A 20,671-nucleotide genomic window follows, 5' to 3' on the forward strand; every position below is an offset into this window, starting at 1 on the left:
TCCCCGCACCCAGTGCTATGCCTGAGACGCAATCATGTTCTCCGGAGCTTGTGGAATTGATTACTTTCCTCTTCATACCAAAGGGTGGACGTAGATTGCATTCTGGTGAGACTGAGCTATGACCTCTTCCCATGGTGACTTGACCTGGGAAAAATACTCTGTGTTTCAGGGAATGAGAGTCATGAGTGAAAAGAGCATCTCTGCCTCTGTATGACTGTAGATAAAGTTCTGAGACTCATTTCTTCATTTATAAAATGGCAATAATAATATCAACCTTACAGGATTACTGGGATTAAATGGGATATAATTTGGAAAATAACTTGGCACAGACACTGATACATAGAAAATGTCCAGTAAACGTGAGCTCACTTTGGTTATTATTACAGTATGTCCTTAGAAAATGGTAGCCATTATCATTATCATATCCAATTGTTATTTATCTTTTGAATTGAGTGAGTTTTTTACTGTCTTTGTAAAAAGACAGTAAACACAATCTCCGTAGATTGTGTTAGCCCAACAAAGCAGTATAGTTTCTTAGTAAATCTCTAACACTTAGTATGGTTTCTTCCAAATGCTAAAGGTATTTGATGAATATTTATAGATAGAACAATATATTATTAGTTTAAAAGTATGCAATTTTACAGATTTTTCCACATGTGTTCAGGAACATTTTAAAGGTGAATTTATGAGGTATCAAACTTAAAAATATTTAATGCAAACAAGCATATTAAAATATGAAAATGGTATAACTGTTATGTCTTTACATAGCAAAAATGTACAACAGATATTGTTAGAATATATTTCAGTATAAATAAGTATTAATTTTAAAAGCAGATAATCCAAATTTACCTCTGTTCCCACGAAGAACTTTGTGCAGAAGTCATCTATTGGCTTGAGAAGATTGGCCACCCCACTTTCCAGATTATGGTATGGGTTCATTTCTTCTGCCTTCGCTGTTTTGCTCTGTGCTAACATTTTGTCTTTCAGAGGAGTGTGGGTAGAAGGAGTACATACTTATAGTGAAACATCTTTTAAAATGTAGACAGTTTACATTTTCTGCCCCTTGCCACCTACATTTGCCCTATTCCTTTCCCAATGTAGTAGGCATAAGTCCAAGCATTTTTAAATTTCTAATTTAGCAAAAGAACCCTTTTTTGTTCCAAACCAAACATCAATGACTGTACCGTATTATAGCTCTAGCTATACACGCACATAGTGTAAGAGCATCGCTAATTCAGGGGCTGAAACCAAACATCATCAGCAACCTATTTCTTTTTAAAAGTATTTGATACTACTCTGTTTTAAAAGTCTTTTTGTAATCTAAAATTAATAAATGTTATTTATTTAAGCTTTGGAGAACAGAGAAAGGCGTGAGTAAAAGAACAAAATCATCCATTATTATGTCTCCCAGAGATAATATTAAAGTATTGTGACTTTTCTTGTGAATCCACTTTAAAAAAAGAAAATTGGATCATATACTATTTCAGTTTTACGTACTGCTTTTCTATTCTCTTAAAGCTATGTCCTAAACATTTTTCCAGGTAACTTACTGGTTTTTCAAAAATATGATATTCAATTCCTGGGAAAGATGGTAGAGAAATATATGCTCATAAAACCCTCCTCTCATCACACTTCTTCAATATGTCTTCTGAGTTATATTACCCAAGAGGAAACAAAAAATCATGAAACCAACCAACAAACAGGCAAGTGAAAACTAAAACAGGAGAATAAAACTTCAGCTGTACTAAAAAGACATATTACATTAAAAAAAACTTTAGCATAATTCTGGACAAAACTAAAAAATGATTTAGTTGGTATAGTCAACCAATACTTTCTTTGTTTGGGATCTACATGTTTTGAGAGGTATCTTTTCCCACTAAGACAGACATCAAAAACGAGTATCAAAATGAGCCAAACATCGAACTAGATCTTTGAATAGCTGTACTACAAAGTGTAAACCAAAATTTCAAACATGACTGGGCATATTCAATCACAGTATTCTCATTAAAATATATTATTTATAATACATGTAGGAAGAGCAAAAAGGCATTTTGTACCCATTTAATATATACAATTAAAATCATTAAAATATTTATTTCAAATTCTTCACTCTCATTCAGTATCTGTTCCTCTCTTTTTAAATCATGTACACAAATATATTAGAGAAGTAGAATATATATATCATTTATAAATACATATACATACATTGAGAATCCGTACTTAAAAATGTTAAATGAGGGGGTATAAGATTAGAAGTGTGGAGCCTTCTGGTCTCACAAGGGGAGACAAGACCCTGACCTATAGGGTTACAACTGATAATGAAAAGGAAGAGGCAAAGGTGAGATAAATGTAAAGGAAAACATGATTATCTTGAGTGAGAGACTGGAAGTGGAGGCCTGAAGAGAGAATCAGGAATGACTCAAGTTATCAATCCTGTTCTGGACACATTGACTTGGATAGGGTAGACTGGGTTCAAACCCAGGAGACAGTAAGTGTCAGATGGAGAATTCTCGGCAGAGATAAAAGTTAGACCCGTGCAGGTAGACTGTGTTACCAATGAGGAAAGCACACAGCTGAAGTTAAAGTTCAAGGTATATTCATGAGTAGATGGCAGCAAGGTGAAATAGAGCCAGGAAAGGAGATAGAGGAGGAAAAACAGAAGTAGCAGGATAGGAAAATCACAAATGCTAAGAGAAGTGTGAGCTCCAAGAAAACGGGCTGAGTTAATAGCATTTAATGTGTAGAGCAGGGGTCTGCAGCCCCTGGGCCACAGATACTGGTCCATGGCCTGGTATGAACTGGTCAGCACAGCAGGAAATGAGCAGCAGGCGGGCGAGAGAGCATTACTGCCTGAGCAGTATGTCCTGTCAGACAGCAGCAGTATTACATTCTCACAGAAGCGCGAACCTTATTGTGAACTGCACATGCAAGGGATCTAGGTTGCATGCTCCTTATGAGAATCTAATGCCTGCACCCCCACCTCCCCCTACCACCCAGTGGAAAAATTGTCTTCCACAAAACTGGTCCCTAGTGCCAAAAAGGCTGGGGATGGCTGTGGTAGAGTCAAAGAAGGTGAGGCCAGGGAAAAATGTTATTAACTACGTTTATTCAGAGTTGACAGGAATAACTTTGGATACTTAGATTCAAAATCATCCTCATAGGTCATGGATTTCCCATCCTTTGAGATAGTAATAACAACAGCAACTGACATTTATTGAATGCTCACTACATGCCAGGCACTAAAGTGTGTGCTTTATAGGAACCATTTCATTCAATCCTCACAAGCACTTCCAAGGTGGTTATGCATTGATCCTCCTCCAAGGATGAGTAAACTGAGGCTCAGAGAGATTAAGTAATTTAATCTCAGAGAGATTAAGAGATTAAGCAAGGTCTCACACATGGTAGCTAACATTTGCTGTGTGTTGACTATGTGCTATTCTGAGAGCTTCATGTATAACTCACTTCATCTTCACAATACCCTATGAGGTAGTTCTCTTTACTATTTACTCCCCTAATCTTCCTCACTCTATTTTCACATGGATTTAAAAGCAAAAAAAACCAACTAAGGTACAGAGAGGTAAGGTAATTTGACTTGGTCAAATAATATATTGTGGGTTTGGGATTTAAACCCAGACCATCAACTCCAATGTGGCTGCTATGCCACATTGCTTAGAAGAATATATGTCAGGCTGCAGTGAGCTGAGATCCGGCCACTGCACTCCAGCCTGGGCGACAGAGCGAGACTCCGTCTCAAAAAAAAAAAAAAAAAAAAAAAAAAAAAAAAAAGAATATGTCAGGCTCTAAAGGCTATTCCAACAGAGGAATTCCAAAAGCATTTAGAGCAAGGGTTTCCTTATCAGAATAAATACAGAATTTCTTAAAGTGACCACTTAGACGAGCATGGGTTGTCATGGACCTATAATGGTAGATAAAGGGTGGGTGGTCCCTGGCCACTAGATAGTGACAGGGTACCAGACACTGACATTAAGTCTCAACAGGCCTCAAGAGAAAATGGGATAGTGAGGACTTGTGATACACAGTCAAAGGAGAAACCAGTACAGGATCAAGAATCAAAATGTGATCAAGAACCTTATGAGTATATTCTAGTTAAGAGTGCCAAGTCTGGCCAGAATGGGTGGATAGTTGGCAGTGTGATCAAAGGAAATTCAAAATACCATAATTGATCTCAAAGTCTTGAAAGCTGACAATTTACACAGGAGGCAGATCATGGCCATAAAATGACCTTCCCCCTAAGATTAGGAACAAAACAGGGATGTCCATTCTCACACTTCATTTAACATTCTGGAGGCTCTACACAGTGCAATCAGGTAAGAAAAAAATAACCATCCAGATTGGAAAAGAAGTAAAACTGTCTTTATTTGCAGTGACATTATTATTTATATAGAAAACTCGGTATGTCTAAAAGAAGCCACTATAACTAGTAAGAGATTTTAGCAACATTTCAGGATACAAAATTAATATTCAAAGATAAATTATAGGCCAGGCCTGGTGGCTCACACCTGTAATCCCAGCACTTTGGGAGGCCAAGGCAGGTGGATCACCTGAGGTCAGGAGTTCAAGACCAGCCTGGCCAACATAGTGAAACCCAATCTCTACTAAAAATACAAAAATTAGCCTGGTGTGGTGGCGCATGCCTATGGTCCCAGCTACTCGGGAGGCTGAGGCAGGAGAATCGCCTGAACTCAGGAGGTGGAGGTGCAGTGAGTCGAGATCACACTACTGCATTCTAGCCCAGGTGATATAGCAAGACTCCATCTCAAAAAAAAAAAAAAAAAAAAAGATACAAATTGTAATTTTATACACTGGCAATGAACAATCGGAAATTTAAAAATTTTAAGTACCATTAACAAGAGCACCAAAAAATATGAAGAATATAGAAATAAACCTGTCAAAAGAGGTGAAAGACCTGTACACTGTAAAGTATAAAACATCTCTGAGAAATTAATGACCTAAATAAATGAAGAGATATACTGTGTTTATGGGTTAAAAGATATACTGTGTTTATGGGTTAGCATTTTGTTAGATGCTAATTCTCATAATATTGACCTACAGATTCAATATAATCCAGTTAAAATCACAGCTAGCTTCTTATGCATAATAAGCTGTTCCTAAAATTCACACAGAAAAGCAAAAAACTTACAACAGTCAAAAACTACTTTGAAAAAAAAAGGTTGGAAAATTAACACTATCTAATTTCAAGACAAATTATAAAGCTAGCATAATCAAAACAGTGTGGTATTGCTCTAAAGATAGGTCAATGGAACAGAATAGAGTTTAGAAATAGACTCACATATATATGGACAAGTGTTTTTTGACAAAGGTGCAAAGCAGTTCAGTAGAAAGAGGATGATGTATTCAACAAATAGTGTGGGAATACCATATACAAAAAAAATGGACTTTGATCCATAACATATACCAATTACAAAAATTAACTCAAAAGAAATCATAGTCCTAACTATAAAACCACAAAACTTTTAGAAAAATTGGGAGGAAACATTGTCAGCTGTGGGATAGGCAAACATTTCTTAAATTCAACACCAAAATCATGATCCATAAAAGAATAAATTGATAAACTGGACTTCCTCAAAATTAAAAACTTCTGATTTTCAAAAGACTGCTAAGAGATGAGACAACAAATCACAGACTTGCAGAAAATATTTAAAAATCACATATCACTGGTCCTGAGAAAGAACTAGTATATAAAATATATTAAGAATTCTCAGACTTCAATAATAAGAAAACAAACAGGCCAGATGTCGTGGCTCACGTTCATAATCCCAGCACTTTGGGAGGCCGATTTGGGCAGATTGCTTGAGGACAGGAGTTCGAGACCAGCCTGGCCAACATAGCAAAACCCTGTCTCTACTAAAAATACAAAAATTAGCTGGGCATGGTGGCACATGCCTATAATCCCAGGTGCTCAATTGGCTGAGGCATGAGAATCACTTGAACCCGGAGGCAGAGGTTGCAGTGTGCCGAGATCGTGCCACTGCACTCCAGCCTGGGCGGCAGAGAAAGACTGTCTCAAAAATAAAAATTAAACAAACAACCTAACTGATAAATGGGCAAAATATTTGAACAGACACTTAACCAGGGAAGATATGCGGGTGGCAAAAAAACATGTGAAAATCTGCTTGACAACTTAAGTCATTAGTTAAGTGTAAATGAGATCTGACTATGTATATTTTAGAATGGTTAAAAGGATTAACCATATCAACTGTTGGCAAGGATGTGGAGAAAATGGAACTCTCCATACATTGCTAGTGGGAATGTAAACTGGTAAAACTGGAAAATGCTTTGGCAGTTTCTGAAAAAGTAAAACATATACCTGCCATATAATACAACCATTCTATTCCTAGGGATGTACCCAGGAAAGTATGAAGGCATATGTCTATACAAAGACTTGTATGTGAATGTTTGTAGAAGCTTTATTTGTAATAGGCCTAAACTAAAAATTCAAATGTTCATCAACATATGAATGGATAAACAACTGTTGTGATCCATACAATGAAATGCCACTCTGTAATAAAAAGGATTCATTCAGACAACATGAATTAATTCTAAAATAATCATGCTAATTAAAAGAAGCCAGATTGCTGCATATGGTGGTGCATGCTTGTAGTCCTGGCTACTCAGGAGGCTAAGACAGGAGGATTGCTTGAGCCCAGGAGTTAGAGGCTGCAGTGAACTATGATTATGGCCCTGCACGCCAGCCTGGGTGACAGAGTGAGCCTCCATCTCTTAAAAAAAAAAGAGTATATACTGTATGATTTACATAAAATTCTAGATAATGAAAACTAATGTATAGTGACAGAAAGTAGATCCGTTGTGGCCTGGGAGTGAGGGAGGTGCTGGAGGGAAGCATCCCAAAGGGAATTCCTCTGTGAATAAACTTTTGGGAATGGTGAATATGTTCATTATCTTGATTATGTTGATGGTTTCACATGTGTGTACATATGTCAAAACATATCAAATTGAACACTTTGACAACATGCAGTTCATTGTATGTCAATTATACCTCAGTGTGGTTGTTAAAAATGAATAAAAACCCCTCACACTTTAAAAGAGGTAATGATATCCTTCTTATAAACTGGATAAAGGTAGTCACATCCTCTGGGCCACCTGTTTTCATTAGGTTAAAAAATAATACTAGGACACTTAATAAAGTTATCTTTTTACAAGTTACATTAACCTCTCTCAGCCTTGGTTTTCTTAATTATAAAATGGTAATGAAAATTCCCAGCTTGTAGATTGTTGTGATCATTAGCATCTGTTTTTGCTCACCATCATACCCCTGGGGCCTAGCACAAAGTAAGCAATTCATAAATATCTGTTAAATGAATGAAAGCATGTGCAATAGTAGCATGGTACCTGAACCATGGCTGGAATGCAATACATTAAAACCAATGATTGAATACAAAAGAGTAGGAAAAGAAGGAAGAGGAGGAGAGGCGGAGAAGGAGAAAATTCCCATTAGATTCCCTCAAGAATGAAGCAGGCCCTAATAGAGAAACAGCATTCAATGTTTTAATAATGCTTTGAAAATGTCTATAAAAGTTTAGTGATTCAATTTTTTTTTAGCATGGGGTTTTGGGTTATATCAATAAAACACATGACTTCAAAGTGAAATTTTGCTCAAGCTGGGCATTAGGTATGTGTAACATGTTTTTCTTAGATATCCTATCATTTAACGGAACATTGAAAAATTTATAAATGGAAATCCTTTTGATAAGGCAAATGTTTGGGAAATATTTCAATTGCTAGTTATTCTCAAACATTTTCATTATGCATTGCTCTCCAGGTGCGATATTCATGCATACCTTTATCTTAATAGTTTTGACAGCTTATATGTGCGCCCTTCAATTACTTCAACAAAGATGTGTGGGTTGAGTTGAGATAGATTTAAAAGTCAGTTTTCTTTCTTTATTCAGTTTTACCTTGGTGCCGTATAAATATTATTTTTAAAAATTATATTCTAATTGAGAATGGTAATTTGTTTCTTGATACTTCATAACTTACTTTGTTAGATTTCAGATGTGTTCCATCTTATAGCATTATTCTTTGAGCATATAACATATTCATTAAGTAGGCTTCATTTTCTTTTAATGTAATGAGTTTCTGAAGACACATAAATGTGCTCAATAAATATTTGAGAAGCTGAAATGAACTGAATCTTTTTTGTGTATAGGCGATTTTAATGTGTTGGAAATAGCTATTATTGCCATTATAAAGTTCCACATTTGAGGGTTTGATTTTCTGTATTCTTTTTACAAATTAGACTATCCTAGCGAGTAACTCACGTTAGTCATAATCAGCTACTAACACTCAAACTAGTAATTGTTTTTGTTTTTTTAAATAAGCAAAAGCAGTTACCTTGTGTTTTGCAAAGAAGATGGTCTTCATTCAGGCTTATCTTGGTTGGACAGTGGTCTAAACTTGTTTCACCCTTGGACAGCCTTAACTTTTGGGAGAACATATAGCAAAGATTATTTCCACATATCCTGAAATTATCCTTGGGTAATTTATTCTTGCCTTTCCCTTCTGCTCCCATATTGAAGGAAACCCACCGCCTTTTTTTTCTTCCTTCCCTTTCCTCCCTCAAGTTTCTAGTTTCTTTTCTCCATGGAATGCACCTAAACCACACTTCTAAACCCAGCTACAGAAAGGAGCTGGTCTGAGGACACATTTCCACATCCCAAATTCTCATGTGTCATTTTCTTTCTGAAAAATGTCTTGTATTGTATTCCATAATACATCCTTAGTAGTCTTACTATAAAATAATAACTTGTTACCCTGTTCCCTAAATCTTTCAGTTAAATGAGACTTCAGAAAGTTGTGCAGGGACCTGGCATCTGCTTGGCCACCTCCAAGTCCTCCCAAGCACACATGCACTGGAGTTCCAGAAGGCCCTGGGCCTGCACTGCATCCTGGTGGCTGGAAAGAGCAACTGTCACACTTCACAGTTTTCCCTCACAGCTCCCTCAGCCTCTTTTGCTTCAGGATGTTTGTCCACATGCTATGCAATTATTCTTAGATGAGTTTGGGGTTGTTTGTTTGAACGATTCATAGCTCAGTAGATCCTACCCCCATTCCCCCAAATTTATAATCTTCTCTTTCCAATTCTTTCCCAATTATCTCAGCAATATTCTTATTCCTCCATGTTCTCTCTTCCATTGGGAGCAAATACAAAATAATATAATTCTTGTGATATTTATAAATCAGAAGAAAAGTATTAAGTTTAAAATTAAAACTAGACATTCTGAAGAAAGAGAGCCATTAAGTTTGAAGTCTGTTTATATTTTCCACACACATCTTGTCCATAGCCATATTTTTCTCAAATTAAAACAGCTTTTCTTAAAGCTCTGCCATGTGAGATAAATACAACAACTTCTCATTCAGTTAATTTTCAGTTTTGTTTGGTCATAGGTATTATCAAGCTTTCTGTGGTCTAATATCCCTAAAACATACAGAAGGAACAATACCAGTTCCTTCTATTGATAGGCAAAATATGCAGAATTTTGGCTACAGTGGGGAGAAAAACTAGCTTTTCTGAGCTAACTTGAGTACCAACCAAGTTTCAGGCAACTGACATGCAATTGAATAATTATTACACAAACCATTTGGAAATTGTGGCTTGTTTATATATGAAATATCGATCTTGAGTTCATGATGATTTTGATTTCTGCCTGGATCTAAAGAGACATCAAAATAACTTGTGGGGGGGAGGGAAAAAAGGGGGACAAGGGTTGAAAAACTACCTATTGGGTACTATGTTCATTACTTGGGTGATGGGTTCAACAGAAGCCCAAACCCCAGCATTATACAATATGACCATGGGACAAACCTGCATGTGTACCCCCTGAATCCAAAAATAATAATTAAAAAATAATGAGAGCTTGAAGTTTTCCCAGGAACTCTGAAACCTATCATTGTTATTGGCACAGTTAGAATGACTGAAATGTTTTTCTGTTCCCTTTTTCTGTATATCGCAAACATCAGCTACGCCCGCAACCATATACTTCTTCACTGTCAACTTTTCGAAGTAAATCTATGTAAATCATTATGCAATATATACAATAACATGTATCAATTAAAAATAAAGTAAAACTAAAAGTTCTCTCAATCAAGGAATTTACTGGTTGAATAAACACAAATTGTACAGTCTTGTGTTAATTTGAGCTGCTGTACTTTCAGAGAGTGTGTGTGTGTATGTATGTCTATGAATGCAAAGTAAATAGCGTATTATGCAAACAGGATGGACTAAACCCCACATTACTTACCTTAGTGAGAGGTTTCCAGGAGAGATCTAGATGCAAAAAAGTAGATGGCACATCAAAAGGAATTTCAATACTTTCTTCCTTCTTTTTCTCTGTTGTTTGGGGGGTTAAAGGTTTCTGTGGTCTAATATCCCAAAAACATATTGTGCTAAAAAAAAGTTTATATATATATTTTTATTAAGTATAAACAAGAGGTGCAGCCTCAGGACTACCATTAATGCTGCTATATATTAGCATTGTGACCATGGCTATATTTTAATGTATCTGAAACTAAGATTTTTATGAACTGAGACAGCTTTGTACTTCATATTTTAGAGAATTAAACTGTTTGTTGGTTTGTTTAACAGCCTCCCTCATCTTGGGACTAATAACATACATAAGAATTGAGTTTGAAATTGACGCAATCTTTTAAAAATACAAGTTTTATTTAGATATAAATCATATACTACAACATTCATCCAATTAAAGTGTATAATTCAATGGCTTTCAATATATTCACAGAATTGGGAAGCCATCACCACAATCAATTTTAGAAGATTTTCGTCAGGCTCTCCCACCTCACCAAAAAACCTCACGCAGATTAGCAGTCACTTCCTATTAGCAGTTTTTACCAAGCCATCCCACCAGTCCTACACAACCACTGATCTGCTTCTTAGCTCTATAGATTTTACTATGCTGGACATTTCATACATTGAATCATACACGGTCTTTTGTGACTGCCATTTTTCCCTGAGCATGTTTTTAAGGCTCATTCGTGTTGTGGCTGGCAGCTATCAGGACTTCATTCCTCCTTACTGATGAATATTCCATTGTATGGATATACTACATTTTATGTATCCATTCATCAGTACATTTGATAAATAAATTTGAATTCCACACACCCCCACCACAGCTTTTTGTCTATTATAAATGTTGCCAGTGAACATTTGTGTATGTTTGCATTTCTCTTGGGTGTATCTAAGACTGGAATTGCTGGGTTAAATGATAACTCTGTGTTTAATCTTTTGAGGAACTGCCAGATTGTTTTCCAAAGCAACTGCACCATTTTTACATTCTATCAGCAATGCGTAATCACTCCAATTTATCCACATCTCTGCAGGTTCACCAACACTTGTTGCTCTTTGTCTTTTGATTATAGTCATTGTAGTGGGTATAAAATTGTATTTCATCAAAGGTAGTTTGGGTTCTTTTTGTGCTTTTGTTGTAATATCTAAGAAATCACCCCTCAATTCAAAGTCACGAAGATATGTGACTATGTTTTCTTCTAAGAGTTTTCTAGTTTTAGCTCTTACGTTTAGATCATTATTCCATTTTATACATTTGTATATGGGATGAGATAGGAATCCAACTTTATATTTTGCACATGGATATCCAGTGGTCCCAGCATCATTTGTTGAAAAGATTATTCTTTATGCATTGAATTGTCTTGGCGTCCTTGTTGAAAATCAGTTGGCCAAAGATGTATGGGTTCATTTCTGGACTCTCAGGTCTTTTTCATTGATCTATGTATCTATCCTTATGCTAGTTCTAGTACATCCGTCTCTATTACTATAGCTTTGTAGAAAGTTTAGAAATTTGAAGTGTGAGTCCTCCAACTTTTTTCTTCCTTGACAAGATTGTTTTGGCTATTCTAGGTCTCACTATTTGCATTCCCCTGATAACTAATGATATTGAGCATGTTTTTATGTGCTTATTGACCATTCGTGTATCTTCTTTGGGGAAATATCTACTGAGAACCTTTGTTCACTTTTTAATTGGGTCATTTGGGTTTTTATTGTTGCATGGTAAGAGTTCTTTCATATATTCTGGTACAAGTCTTTTATCAGATATATGATTTGTAAATATTTTTTCCTATTCTGTGGTTGTCTTTTCAATTTATTGGTAGTAACTTTGGAAGCTCAAAAAGTTTTAATTTTGATGAAGTACAATTTATCTATTTTTTTCTTTCGTTGCTTGCACTTTTGGTGTTTCATCAAAGTCACATAATCTTAAAAGTGATGTAGTGAAAATAACATACACAGAGTTGGATATAATGTGCTTTGTACACAGTAGGCACCCAACAAGCCAAGTGTTATTTATCCTTATTCCTTCTTCCTCACAGGTTAACTATAAAAGTCAAACGAGATAATATATCTTAAAATTTTTTTTAGAAGTTCCACACATATACAGAGTGCACTAAAAATAATACTCTGTATATGTGTGAAATTTTATAAAGAATGTTCACATACACTATCTCATTTGATTTTCATAACCAACCTGTGAGGAATATGTTTCTGGTAATGAAACTATAACACATTATAGTGATACTTGTATTAATTAAGTATATTTAATATTAATTATACTAGTCTGTGAAATTAATTATATTCTTCGTATCATTTATGTGAAAACATATAATGAAAATGGCTAAAAATATACCATATTAGCTCTATAATTTCTATCACTGAAGTTATATATAATCTGATTAATAAATTTAAGATCTATTAAATAACTTAGATGTGTAAGTTAAAGTATTAAATAGCAACTCAAGGAAGACTAACAAATTTTTAAATATAATTTAATCAATATAATTTATTCATTTAAATAATGGATAAATGGTTAAAATTAATAAAAATATTAATCATTTTTATATTGTCAAATTGAATTCTTGAGAAAACACCACAAGTGACACATTAAGATCTGTTTTTGGCCGGGCAGTGGTTCATGCCTGTAATCCCAGCACTTTGGGAGGCCGAGGCGGACGGATTACGAGGTCAAGAGATCGAAACCATCCTGGCCAACATGATGAAACCCTGTCTCTACTAAAAATACAAAACTTAGCTGGACATGGTGACGTGCACCTGTAGTCTCAGCTACTTGGGAGGTTGAGGGAGGAGAATGGCTTGAACCCAGAAGGTGGAGGTTGCAGTGAGCTGAGATCACCCCACTGTGCTCCAGCCTGGCAACAGAGCGAGACTCTGACCAAAAAAAAAAAAAAAAAAAAAATTTAAAAAAAATTTTTTAAAAAGATCTCTTTTTAAACATGCTTATAGTTGGTTTTAAATTGTTCTTCAAAATGATATAGCACTTCTTAAATCTTATAGCATTAATTAGCATCATTCATAAAATGGCTTTACTAAATACAGACAGCATCAGTTCAACTTTCTATATAAATTAGTTACACATTCTTCATTAATGGAAATTTATTTTGTTATATTCTGTGTTATAAGACTCTTAGCATGGCTGAAGTATAAAGGTTAGGACTAATGGAGTTTTCCAGGTAACTGAAAGCTTTTCTAAAAGCACAAACTTTATTTTTTTACTTTAATAATTTTTGAAGGAAATGTTTCCAGAATATCCTCATATTTATATAAATAATCATATAAATAACAATTTAACCAACCAGCCTTCTTCCTTCCTTCCAAACTCAAGAGCCATCATTATAAAGAAACAACTCAGGACCTATGTCAATATGCTTTTAAATGTTCTCCTAGTATAGCTTTACATTCTGTTGTTTACAATCAACATTATAGCACAAGTGTTTCCCTATGAAATCATAATATAATATAATTTAATTGTTCCATGATATTTCATATGGCCCTATAGGTGATGTATTGTCTTTGCCTCGGGGACAACTTCCCCCTTTTCTTTTCTTTCTTTCTTTCTTTTTTTTTTTTTTTTGAGACAGAATCTCGCTCTGTCGCCCAGGCTGGAGTGCAGTGGCTTGATCTCGGCTCACTGAAACCTCCGCCTCCTGGGTTCAAATGATTCTCCTGCCTCAGCCTCCCGAGTAGCTGGGAATACAGGCATGTACCACCACACCCAGCTAATTTTTTGTATTTTTAGTAGAGACGGTGCATTCTAGTGGTTCTTTGGGGAACCACCCTGTTCTCCATTACATGTAGTCAGGTTGGGATCGTCACTCAAGGTGCTCTGTCATTTCTTCCCTGGCTAAAGGGGTGGGTTCATGATACAGTGGGAGCCAGGCAGATCCCTTCCAGTTAATTTGAATCTTGAGCAGCGGGACACAACGATTGGCACTGATTCATTCAGAGAAAAGGGGCTGGCCATTTGTTCCTGCTACCCAGATCTCTGGGGCTATTTTCAAGGTCCAAGCCAGTTCTTCCTTTGATTCAGGAACGTCAGTACTTACTAGCTACAATATAGGACATTCAGTAGTGCTATGTATAACTCACTCTATATTTAGTCAGCTATAGGTGGAATATGAATTTGCCTTCAGAGCCTCATGTTTTCTTTTCCTTTTTCTTTTTTTGAGACAGAGTTTTGCTCTTGTTGCCCAGGCTGGAGTGCAATGGCGCAATATCACTCCTCATGTTTTCTATCTGTAAATATTTTTCAGGGTTGTTGCAAATATAAAGATAGTTAACCTATTAAAGCACCCAGTAGAGTATTGGCATAAATATCCAATACATTTATTTCCAATAAACTTATTTCTTTCCCTTAAGTTAGCCACAGTAAGTTCTCATTGCCTGTTGTCACAGAATCTTCCCCAATACGTGCTCACAGGATTAATCACGTCTCCCTCATCCCTGGCCCGTGGCTGCTGCTAACATCACTTGTTCCTTCTCCCGTCACTCCACAACTTCTTCTGTGGCGTATGATGTCGTTGTTTCCACTGGAGTCAAAGCTGTTTGGAATGGGAAAGTTTGTCCAGTATTTGGATGCTAGATAAATGATATTATTCTTCATATTTCCTGTTTCATTTTGAATTCTTAGTTCTATAAACTGGGAGATGTAATTTTATTTAAGTAAATCTTCTTCAACGTAGCTACCGAGTTGTTTGTAAGAATACTTTTTATAAATATACAATAAAAATGTAAAAACTTTTCTACTTTTAAAAAGAAGCTTTCCCAATTAAATGTTGTAATCTTCAAAATTCCTAGATAAAATTGAATATAAATAACATATATTACAAATTTACAAATATGAGAATGTGAAGAAGGAGAACTATGGATAATACTATACAACATTATCAACCACAAAGCTTAGTTAATTCTTCTTTACATAACATATTTACCTCTATAAAACAATTTTTAAGCCAGCAACAATCCATAACATTCTTTCATTTTGTTATATTAGATTTAATTGCTACAATAAATATTAAGGAGAAGACGACACTGATTTTAGGAGCACCTAAGAAAAAACAACATGTATGAAAACACATTAGGAAATGTTTGGGCCGGGCGCGGTGGCTCAAGCCTGTAATCCCAGCACTTTGAGTGGCCGAAACGGGCGGATCACGAGGTCAGGAGATCGAGACCATCCTGGCTAACACGGTGAAACCCTGTCTCTACTAAAAAATACAAAAAACTAGCCAGGCGAGGTGGCGGGTGCCTGTAGTCTCAGTTACTCGGGAGGCTGAGGAAGGAGAATGGTGTAAACCCGGGAGGCGGAGCTTGCAGTGAGCTGAGATCCGGCCACTGCACTCCAGCCTGGGAGACAGAGAGACTCTGTCTCAAAAAAAAAAAAAAAAAAAAAAAAAAAAGGAAATGTTTGAAACAAGACTTACCAATCTGCTGAACATGTAACAAGTTGACAGCATATTCCACTTCGATTCTCAAAGACGGAGCCCATTCTGTTAATCTATTTTTCAAACATGAAAGAGAAATAAAATTGTTTTTCTCATAGCTATTTACCTTTTAAATTCTTCTCTTTTTTGGTTTAAATGTTAATAAAAGAACATACTGGCCGGGCTTGGCGGCTCATGCCTGTAATCCCAGTATTCTGGGAGGCTGAGGCGGGGTGGATCACGAGGTCAGGAGATCGAGACCATCCTGGCTAACATGGTGAAACCCGTTTCTACTAAAAACGCAAAAAATTAGCCGGGTGTGGTGGCAGGTGCCTGGAGTCCCAGCTACTTAGGAGGCTGAGGCAGGAGAATGGCGTGAACCAGGGAGGCAGAGCTTGTAGTAAGCCGAGATCGCGCCACTGCACTCCAGCCTGGGCAACAGAGCGAGACTCTGTATCAAAAAAAAAAAAAGAACATACCACTATCTCAGAAGTTTGGGAAATAGTTTTTAAAATTAAATACTGTTCTGCAATATATTCTCGTCTAGTCTTTTGTCACAGAAACATTTTTACATAGTTGTAATTAGAATGCATATAAATTTTTATACTGAGATTTTTCACTCCACATAATTTGAACATTTACCTGTATATTCATAAATTATATATATATATATATATATATATATATATATATATATATATCTAACTATACAGTATTATTTTCAGAAAGCATCTCACTCTGTGCCCCAGGCTGGAGTGCAGTGGCACAATCTCAGCTCACTGCAACCTCAACCTCCCAGGTTCAAGTGATTCTCCTGCGTCAGCCTCCTGAGTAGCTGGGATTACCAGCATGTGCCCACCACGCCCAGCCAATTTTTGTATTTTTAGTAGAGACAGGGTTTCGCCATGTTGGCCAGGCTGGTTTGGAACTCCTGGCCTCAAATGATCCACCCACCTCAGCCTCTGAAAGTGCTGGGATTACAGGCATGAGCCATGCGCCCAGCCTCATAAATTATTCTAATCCTTTTATAATATACGGATGATATACCACCATTTCATTATCCATTATTATTAGAAATGTAGGCTCTGACAATTTTTCACTGAATCGTACAGTAGAACATAGGTGCTTTTATGAGGTTGCTAAGCAGGTAAGATCAATGGGAAAGAGGCTAAATGTTAAATGAGACACCAAATAAAAGTGTGCCATGACTGTTGTAAGACCTGACTTTTTTGTAATTACGGGCATAACTGCATGCACACAGAGGATTCACAGGAGGGTTTATGGTTCCTCAGGTCCTAGAAGGTCCAAAATTCCAACCCACTAGCTCTCAAAGAAGGCAGCAGGCTTTGAGACAACCTGTGAAGATGCCACTCTGGAATTGAGAGGGAAACACATGACTTTCCCCAGTGCTCTAACCTCCTGATAAAGCTGATGAGCAAAATAATAAACAGAGGTGGGGCTTCTAGCAGCAAATGAAGTTAGGTAAAAACAGGGGTGGGGAAGGTATAGGTGGTGCCCAGGTCATGTCTGCAGGCATCCAGAAGCCAGGCAACCACAAACCTGATGGACATCTCTGTGGCCTGAACTACCAACTTCCACTCATTCCAGAACCTGCATGGTGTTACCTCTCTCTCTACTGAGGCTTTTCTGCGATAATGAAGTCAGAGACCCCAGAGATGTGCTTGCTCTGGGGTTTTATGTTTTAATGACTAAAACTCCAAAAACATAACAGTATTATAGAAGTTTGGAAAACAGAATATTTTAGAATCATATATAATTCTGCCTTACAATCTCTTCCAGTCTTCTTTCATGGAAACACTTTGACATGATTTTTCAAGGTATGCATATAATTTTGTATCTAGATATACAAATTGGATCATTTCTTAGTATGAATTCTCTAAAACTGGAATTACTGGTCAAACAATTTGAAAATCTGGATGACTTAAGAACCACCTTGACTAACTGCATTCCAAAAGTTTTATGTTGAAATCAGCAATGTGTTCTGGTTTCACCACTTTATTCTTTTTTAATATATTAATCAAATTTTTCATTTAAAAATTAAATAAATCCAAAATGGCACATTATTGTTGCCTTACTATTAATTTCTTTGATATTAGAATGGCTGAATGATTTTCATGTTGATTTATTGTTTTATTTTTTAAGTCTTTTGCTTATTTATCAAAAATTTTTATATTTACCATATTTGGTACAAATATTTTCCTCCATTTTGTTATTTGTTCTTTACTTTTTATTTTTTATTGATGTATAGCAGATGGACATATTTTGGGGGTATATATGATATACTGATACATTCATAAAATGTTTAAAGATGAAATCAGGGTATTTGGCCTATCCATTACCTTAAATATTAATATTTTTTTTTCTTTATACTAGGAACAATCAAATTATTCTCTTCTAGCTATTTTGTAATGTATAATAGATTATTGTTAATTATGGTCACCCTACTAATCTATCAAACACTGGGTCTTATTTCTTCTATCTAACTGTATATTTGTACACCCATTAATTAACCTCTCTTTATCCCTCTCATTATTTAATTTTTTTTTTTTTTTTTTAACTTAGAGATGGGGTTTAGCCATGTTGCCCAGGCTGGTCTTAAACTCCAAGTCATCCTCCTGCCTCAGCCTCCCAGTGTTGGGATTATAGGCGTGGATGAGCCACCATGCCCGGCCTCTCATTATTTTTTAACTTAGAAATTTATATTTGTATATTTTGAATCTGTCAATCATTCCTTTCTGATTTCTTTCAACATTAATTATCTTTGAAAACTATCTTCATTCCAGAGTCTGATATTCTATTTTGATTTACTGTATTTTTATATGATTTGTTATTTTCTTTTGTTTTCTTTTTTTTTGTTTTCTTTTTTTCTTTTTTTTTTTGAGACGGAGTCTGGAGTCTGCCTCCGCTGCCCAGGCTGGAGTGCAGTGATGCAATCTCGGCTCACTGCAAGCTCCACCTCCTAGGTTCACGCCATTCTCCCGCCTCAGCCTCCCGAGTCGCTGGGACTACAGAAGTCCGCCACCACGCCCGGCTAATTTTATTTTTGTATTTTTAGTAGAAACGGGGTTTCATCGTGTTAGCCAGGATGGTCTTGATCACCTGACCTCATGATCCCCCCACCTCCGACTCCCAAAGCGCTGGGATTGCAGGCATGAGCCACTGTGCCCGGCCTGTTATTTTCATTTAAATTTAAAATCATCTCAATGAAATTGCATGCATGGTGTGCATTGAAATGGAAGTGATATGAAGTTCCTTTACTTGTATTACAACTCCCATTATTACATGTAAACTTTTAATATATCACAGAAACTATATGTGGGCTATTTATTTTGGTTCATTATGACTTTTAAAAGTATCATTGCTTTGCATCATCCATTTGAATACCTCTTACAACTGGTATAATGATAATCACCTCTTACAACTCTAATTTCTCAGAATATTCTTGATATTTCACCTGTTAATTCTTCAAAGTACATAGTAGATCTTTAATGCCCTTGAGGGAAACATTTGGGGAACTTGCCAGTTTCCAAATTTATAGACCCCATCCTTTGTGAGGTTATAGTCAAGTAAGTATACAACCATAAAGACAAACGCCAATGCAGAAGCTGGGCAGTCAGCTGGGCTCATGGACTGCACAACTAGTTTTCACCCACCAGCCTCTCTGCACACTCAATTCCAGATTGTGCCCAGCAAAATTACATGGTATGTCACAGATCTTTAGGGTTCCCTTCCCCCAAATATCTGAGATCATAAATCTTAAATTCATACATGCTAAGGGTGTAAAATATTTGCAGTTCATTTCTACACATCAAGCCCTCATTTTCTCCACCATTGTCTTTTTCAGTGTTGACACCATCCACATTTTTTAGTTAGAAGCCAATTGAGTTGAAAGATTGGCCTTATTCTTACTCCAGCTCAGATACCAGTCTGGCAACAGTAACCCAATTTTTTGATGCTTAGTTCCTGGTTATTTCACAATTTAAGTGTAAATGAATTGTTGACTTGAAACATCTTCTTTGCATAAAATCTGAAAATGTATAATTCAGCAGGAGAAAGGTATAAGGCCATCAAGTCTCACCTCAAATGTGTCAGACAGCCAGTGTATATCTGTAATTACTCTCTTATGTCCATTTTCTATTGAAGAGACTGCACAGTGTCTGATATACATTGCTTCTTTATTACTCTCCGGTTCAAGGAGAAACATAGGCTGAAAAATATTAAAAGAAAGTTAAGTGCTAATTTCAGAGGGCTGATGAATGAACTCATACTTTACTCATCATCCCAATTAAAATTAACAATTTAGAGATATACTAGTTCAAGGAAAATCATAAATTAGTGTCTCTATATATCATATATTTAGGGAATAGGATTATCTACTTTCCCCTTCAGTTTGGTCTAAGACTGTATCTCTAAACTTAGCAAGTATTATTGACCTACTCCATAAAGAATCAATGAGACATCTCATTCTAGAGGGAGTACTTCTTTGTGCCTATAGAAGGCCGCATCTCACCATTCTTTGGTAAGAGACTTGTTGATGTTAAGGCTAAAGAATTGAGCTGGAGTAGATGTGTAATATGGTTGGTAGGTATGGAGTTGGGAGCTGAGGAATCTTCTCAACCCTCTTAACAGAATCCATAGCCCCACAAAACCATGGTGTATTATCATCAAATATGATGTAACCCCTTCATTTTATACATGAGAAAAGCTATCCTGCTGAGGTGAGGTGGCACGTCCAAACTCATAGGACTACGGTCCACAGCCTGGGTATCTGCTCTTCTGTCCAGTGCTCTTTCAATCACTTCACTTTAGGCAAGTCACATGGTCCCTTCATTTCGTTTAACAATAA

The 20,671-nt window shown here is 36.2% G+C and overlaps 1 protein-coding gene across 2 annotated transcripts in view; it reads right to left on the reverse strand.

The window, feature by feature from the left end:
* The window catches only part of DNAI3 (dynein axonemal intermediate chain 3), an 89,108-nt gene that overhangs the window by 16,723 nt on the left and 51,714 nt on the right, over positions 1 to 20,671 (reverse strand). For both annotated transcript variants that reach the window (XM_071088356.1, XM_071088368.1), the window contains exons 13-17: positions 19,904 to 20,032; positions 15,805 to 15,878; positions 10,302 to 10,446; positions 8,395 to 8,482; positions 850 to 980 (exon numbers count right to left, since the gene is read on the reverse strand). In XM_071088356.1, coding sequence (XP_070944457.1) covers positions 850 to 980; positions 8,395 to 8,482; positions 10,302 to 10,446; positions 15,805 to 15,878; positions 19,904 to 20,032 — 567 coding nt within the window. The remainder of the gene's footprint in view (positions 1 to 849; positions 981 to 8,394; positions 8,483 to 10,301; positions 10,447 to 15,804; positions 15,879 to 19,903; positions 20,033 to 20,671) is intronic.

Source organism: Macaca nemestrina, chromosome 1 (genome assembly GCF_043159975.1).
Source record: "Macaca nemestrina isolate mMacNem1 chromosome 1, mMacNem.hap1, whole genome shotgun sequence".
Taxonomy (NCBI): Eukaryota; Metazoa; Chordata; class Mammalia; order Primates; family Cercopithecidae; genus Macaca; species Macaca nemestrina.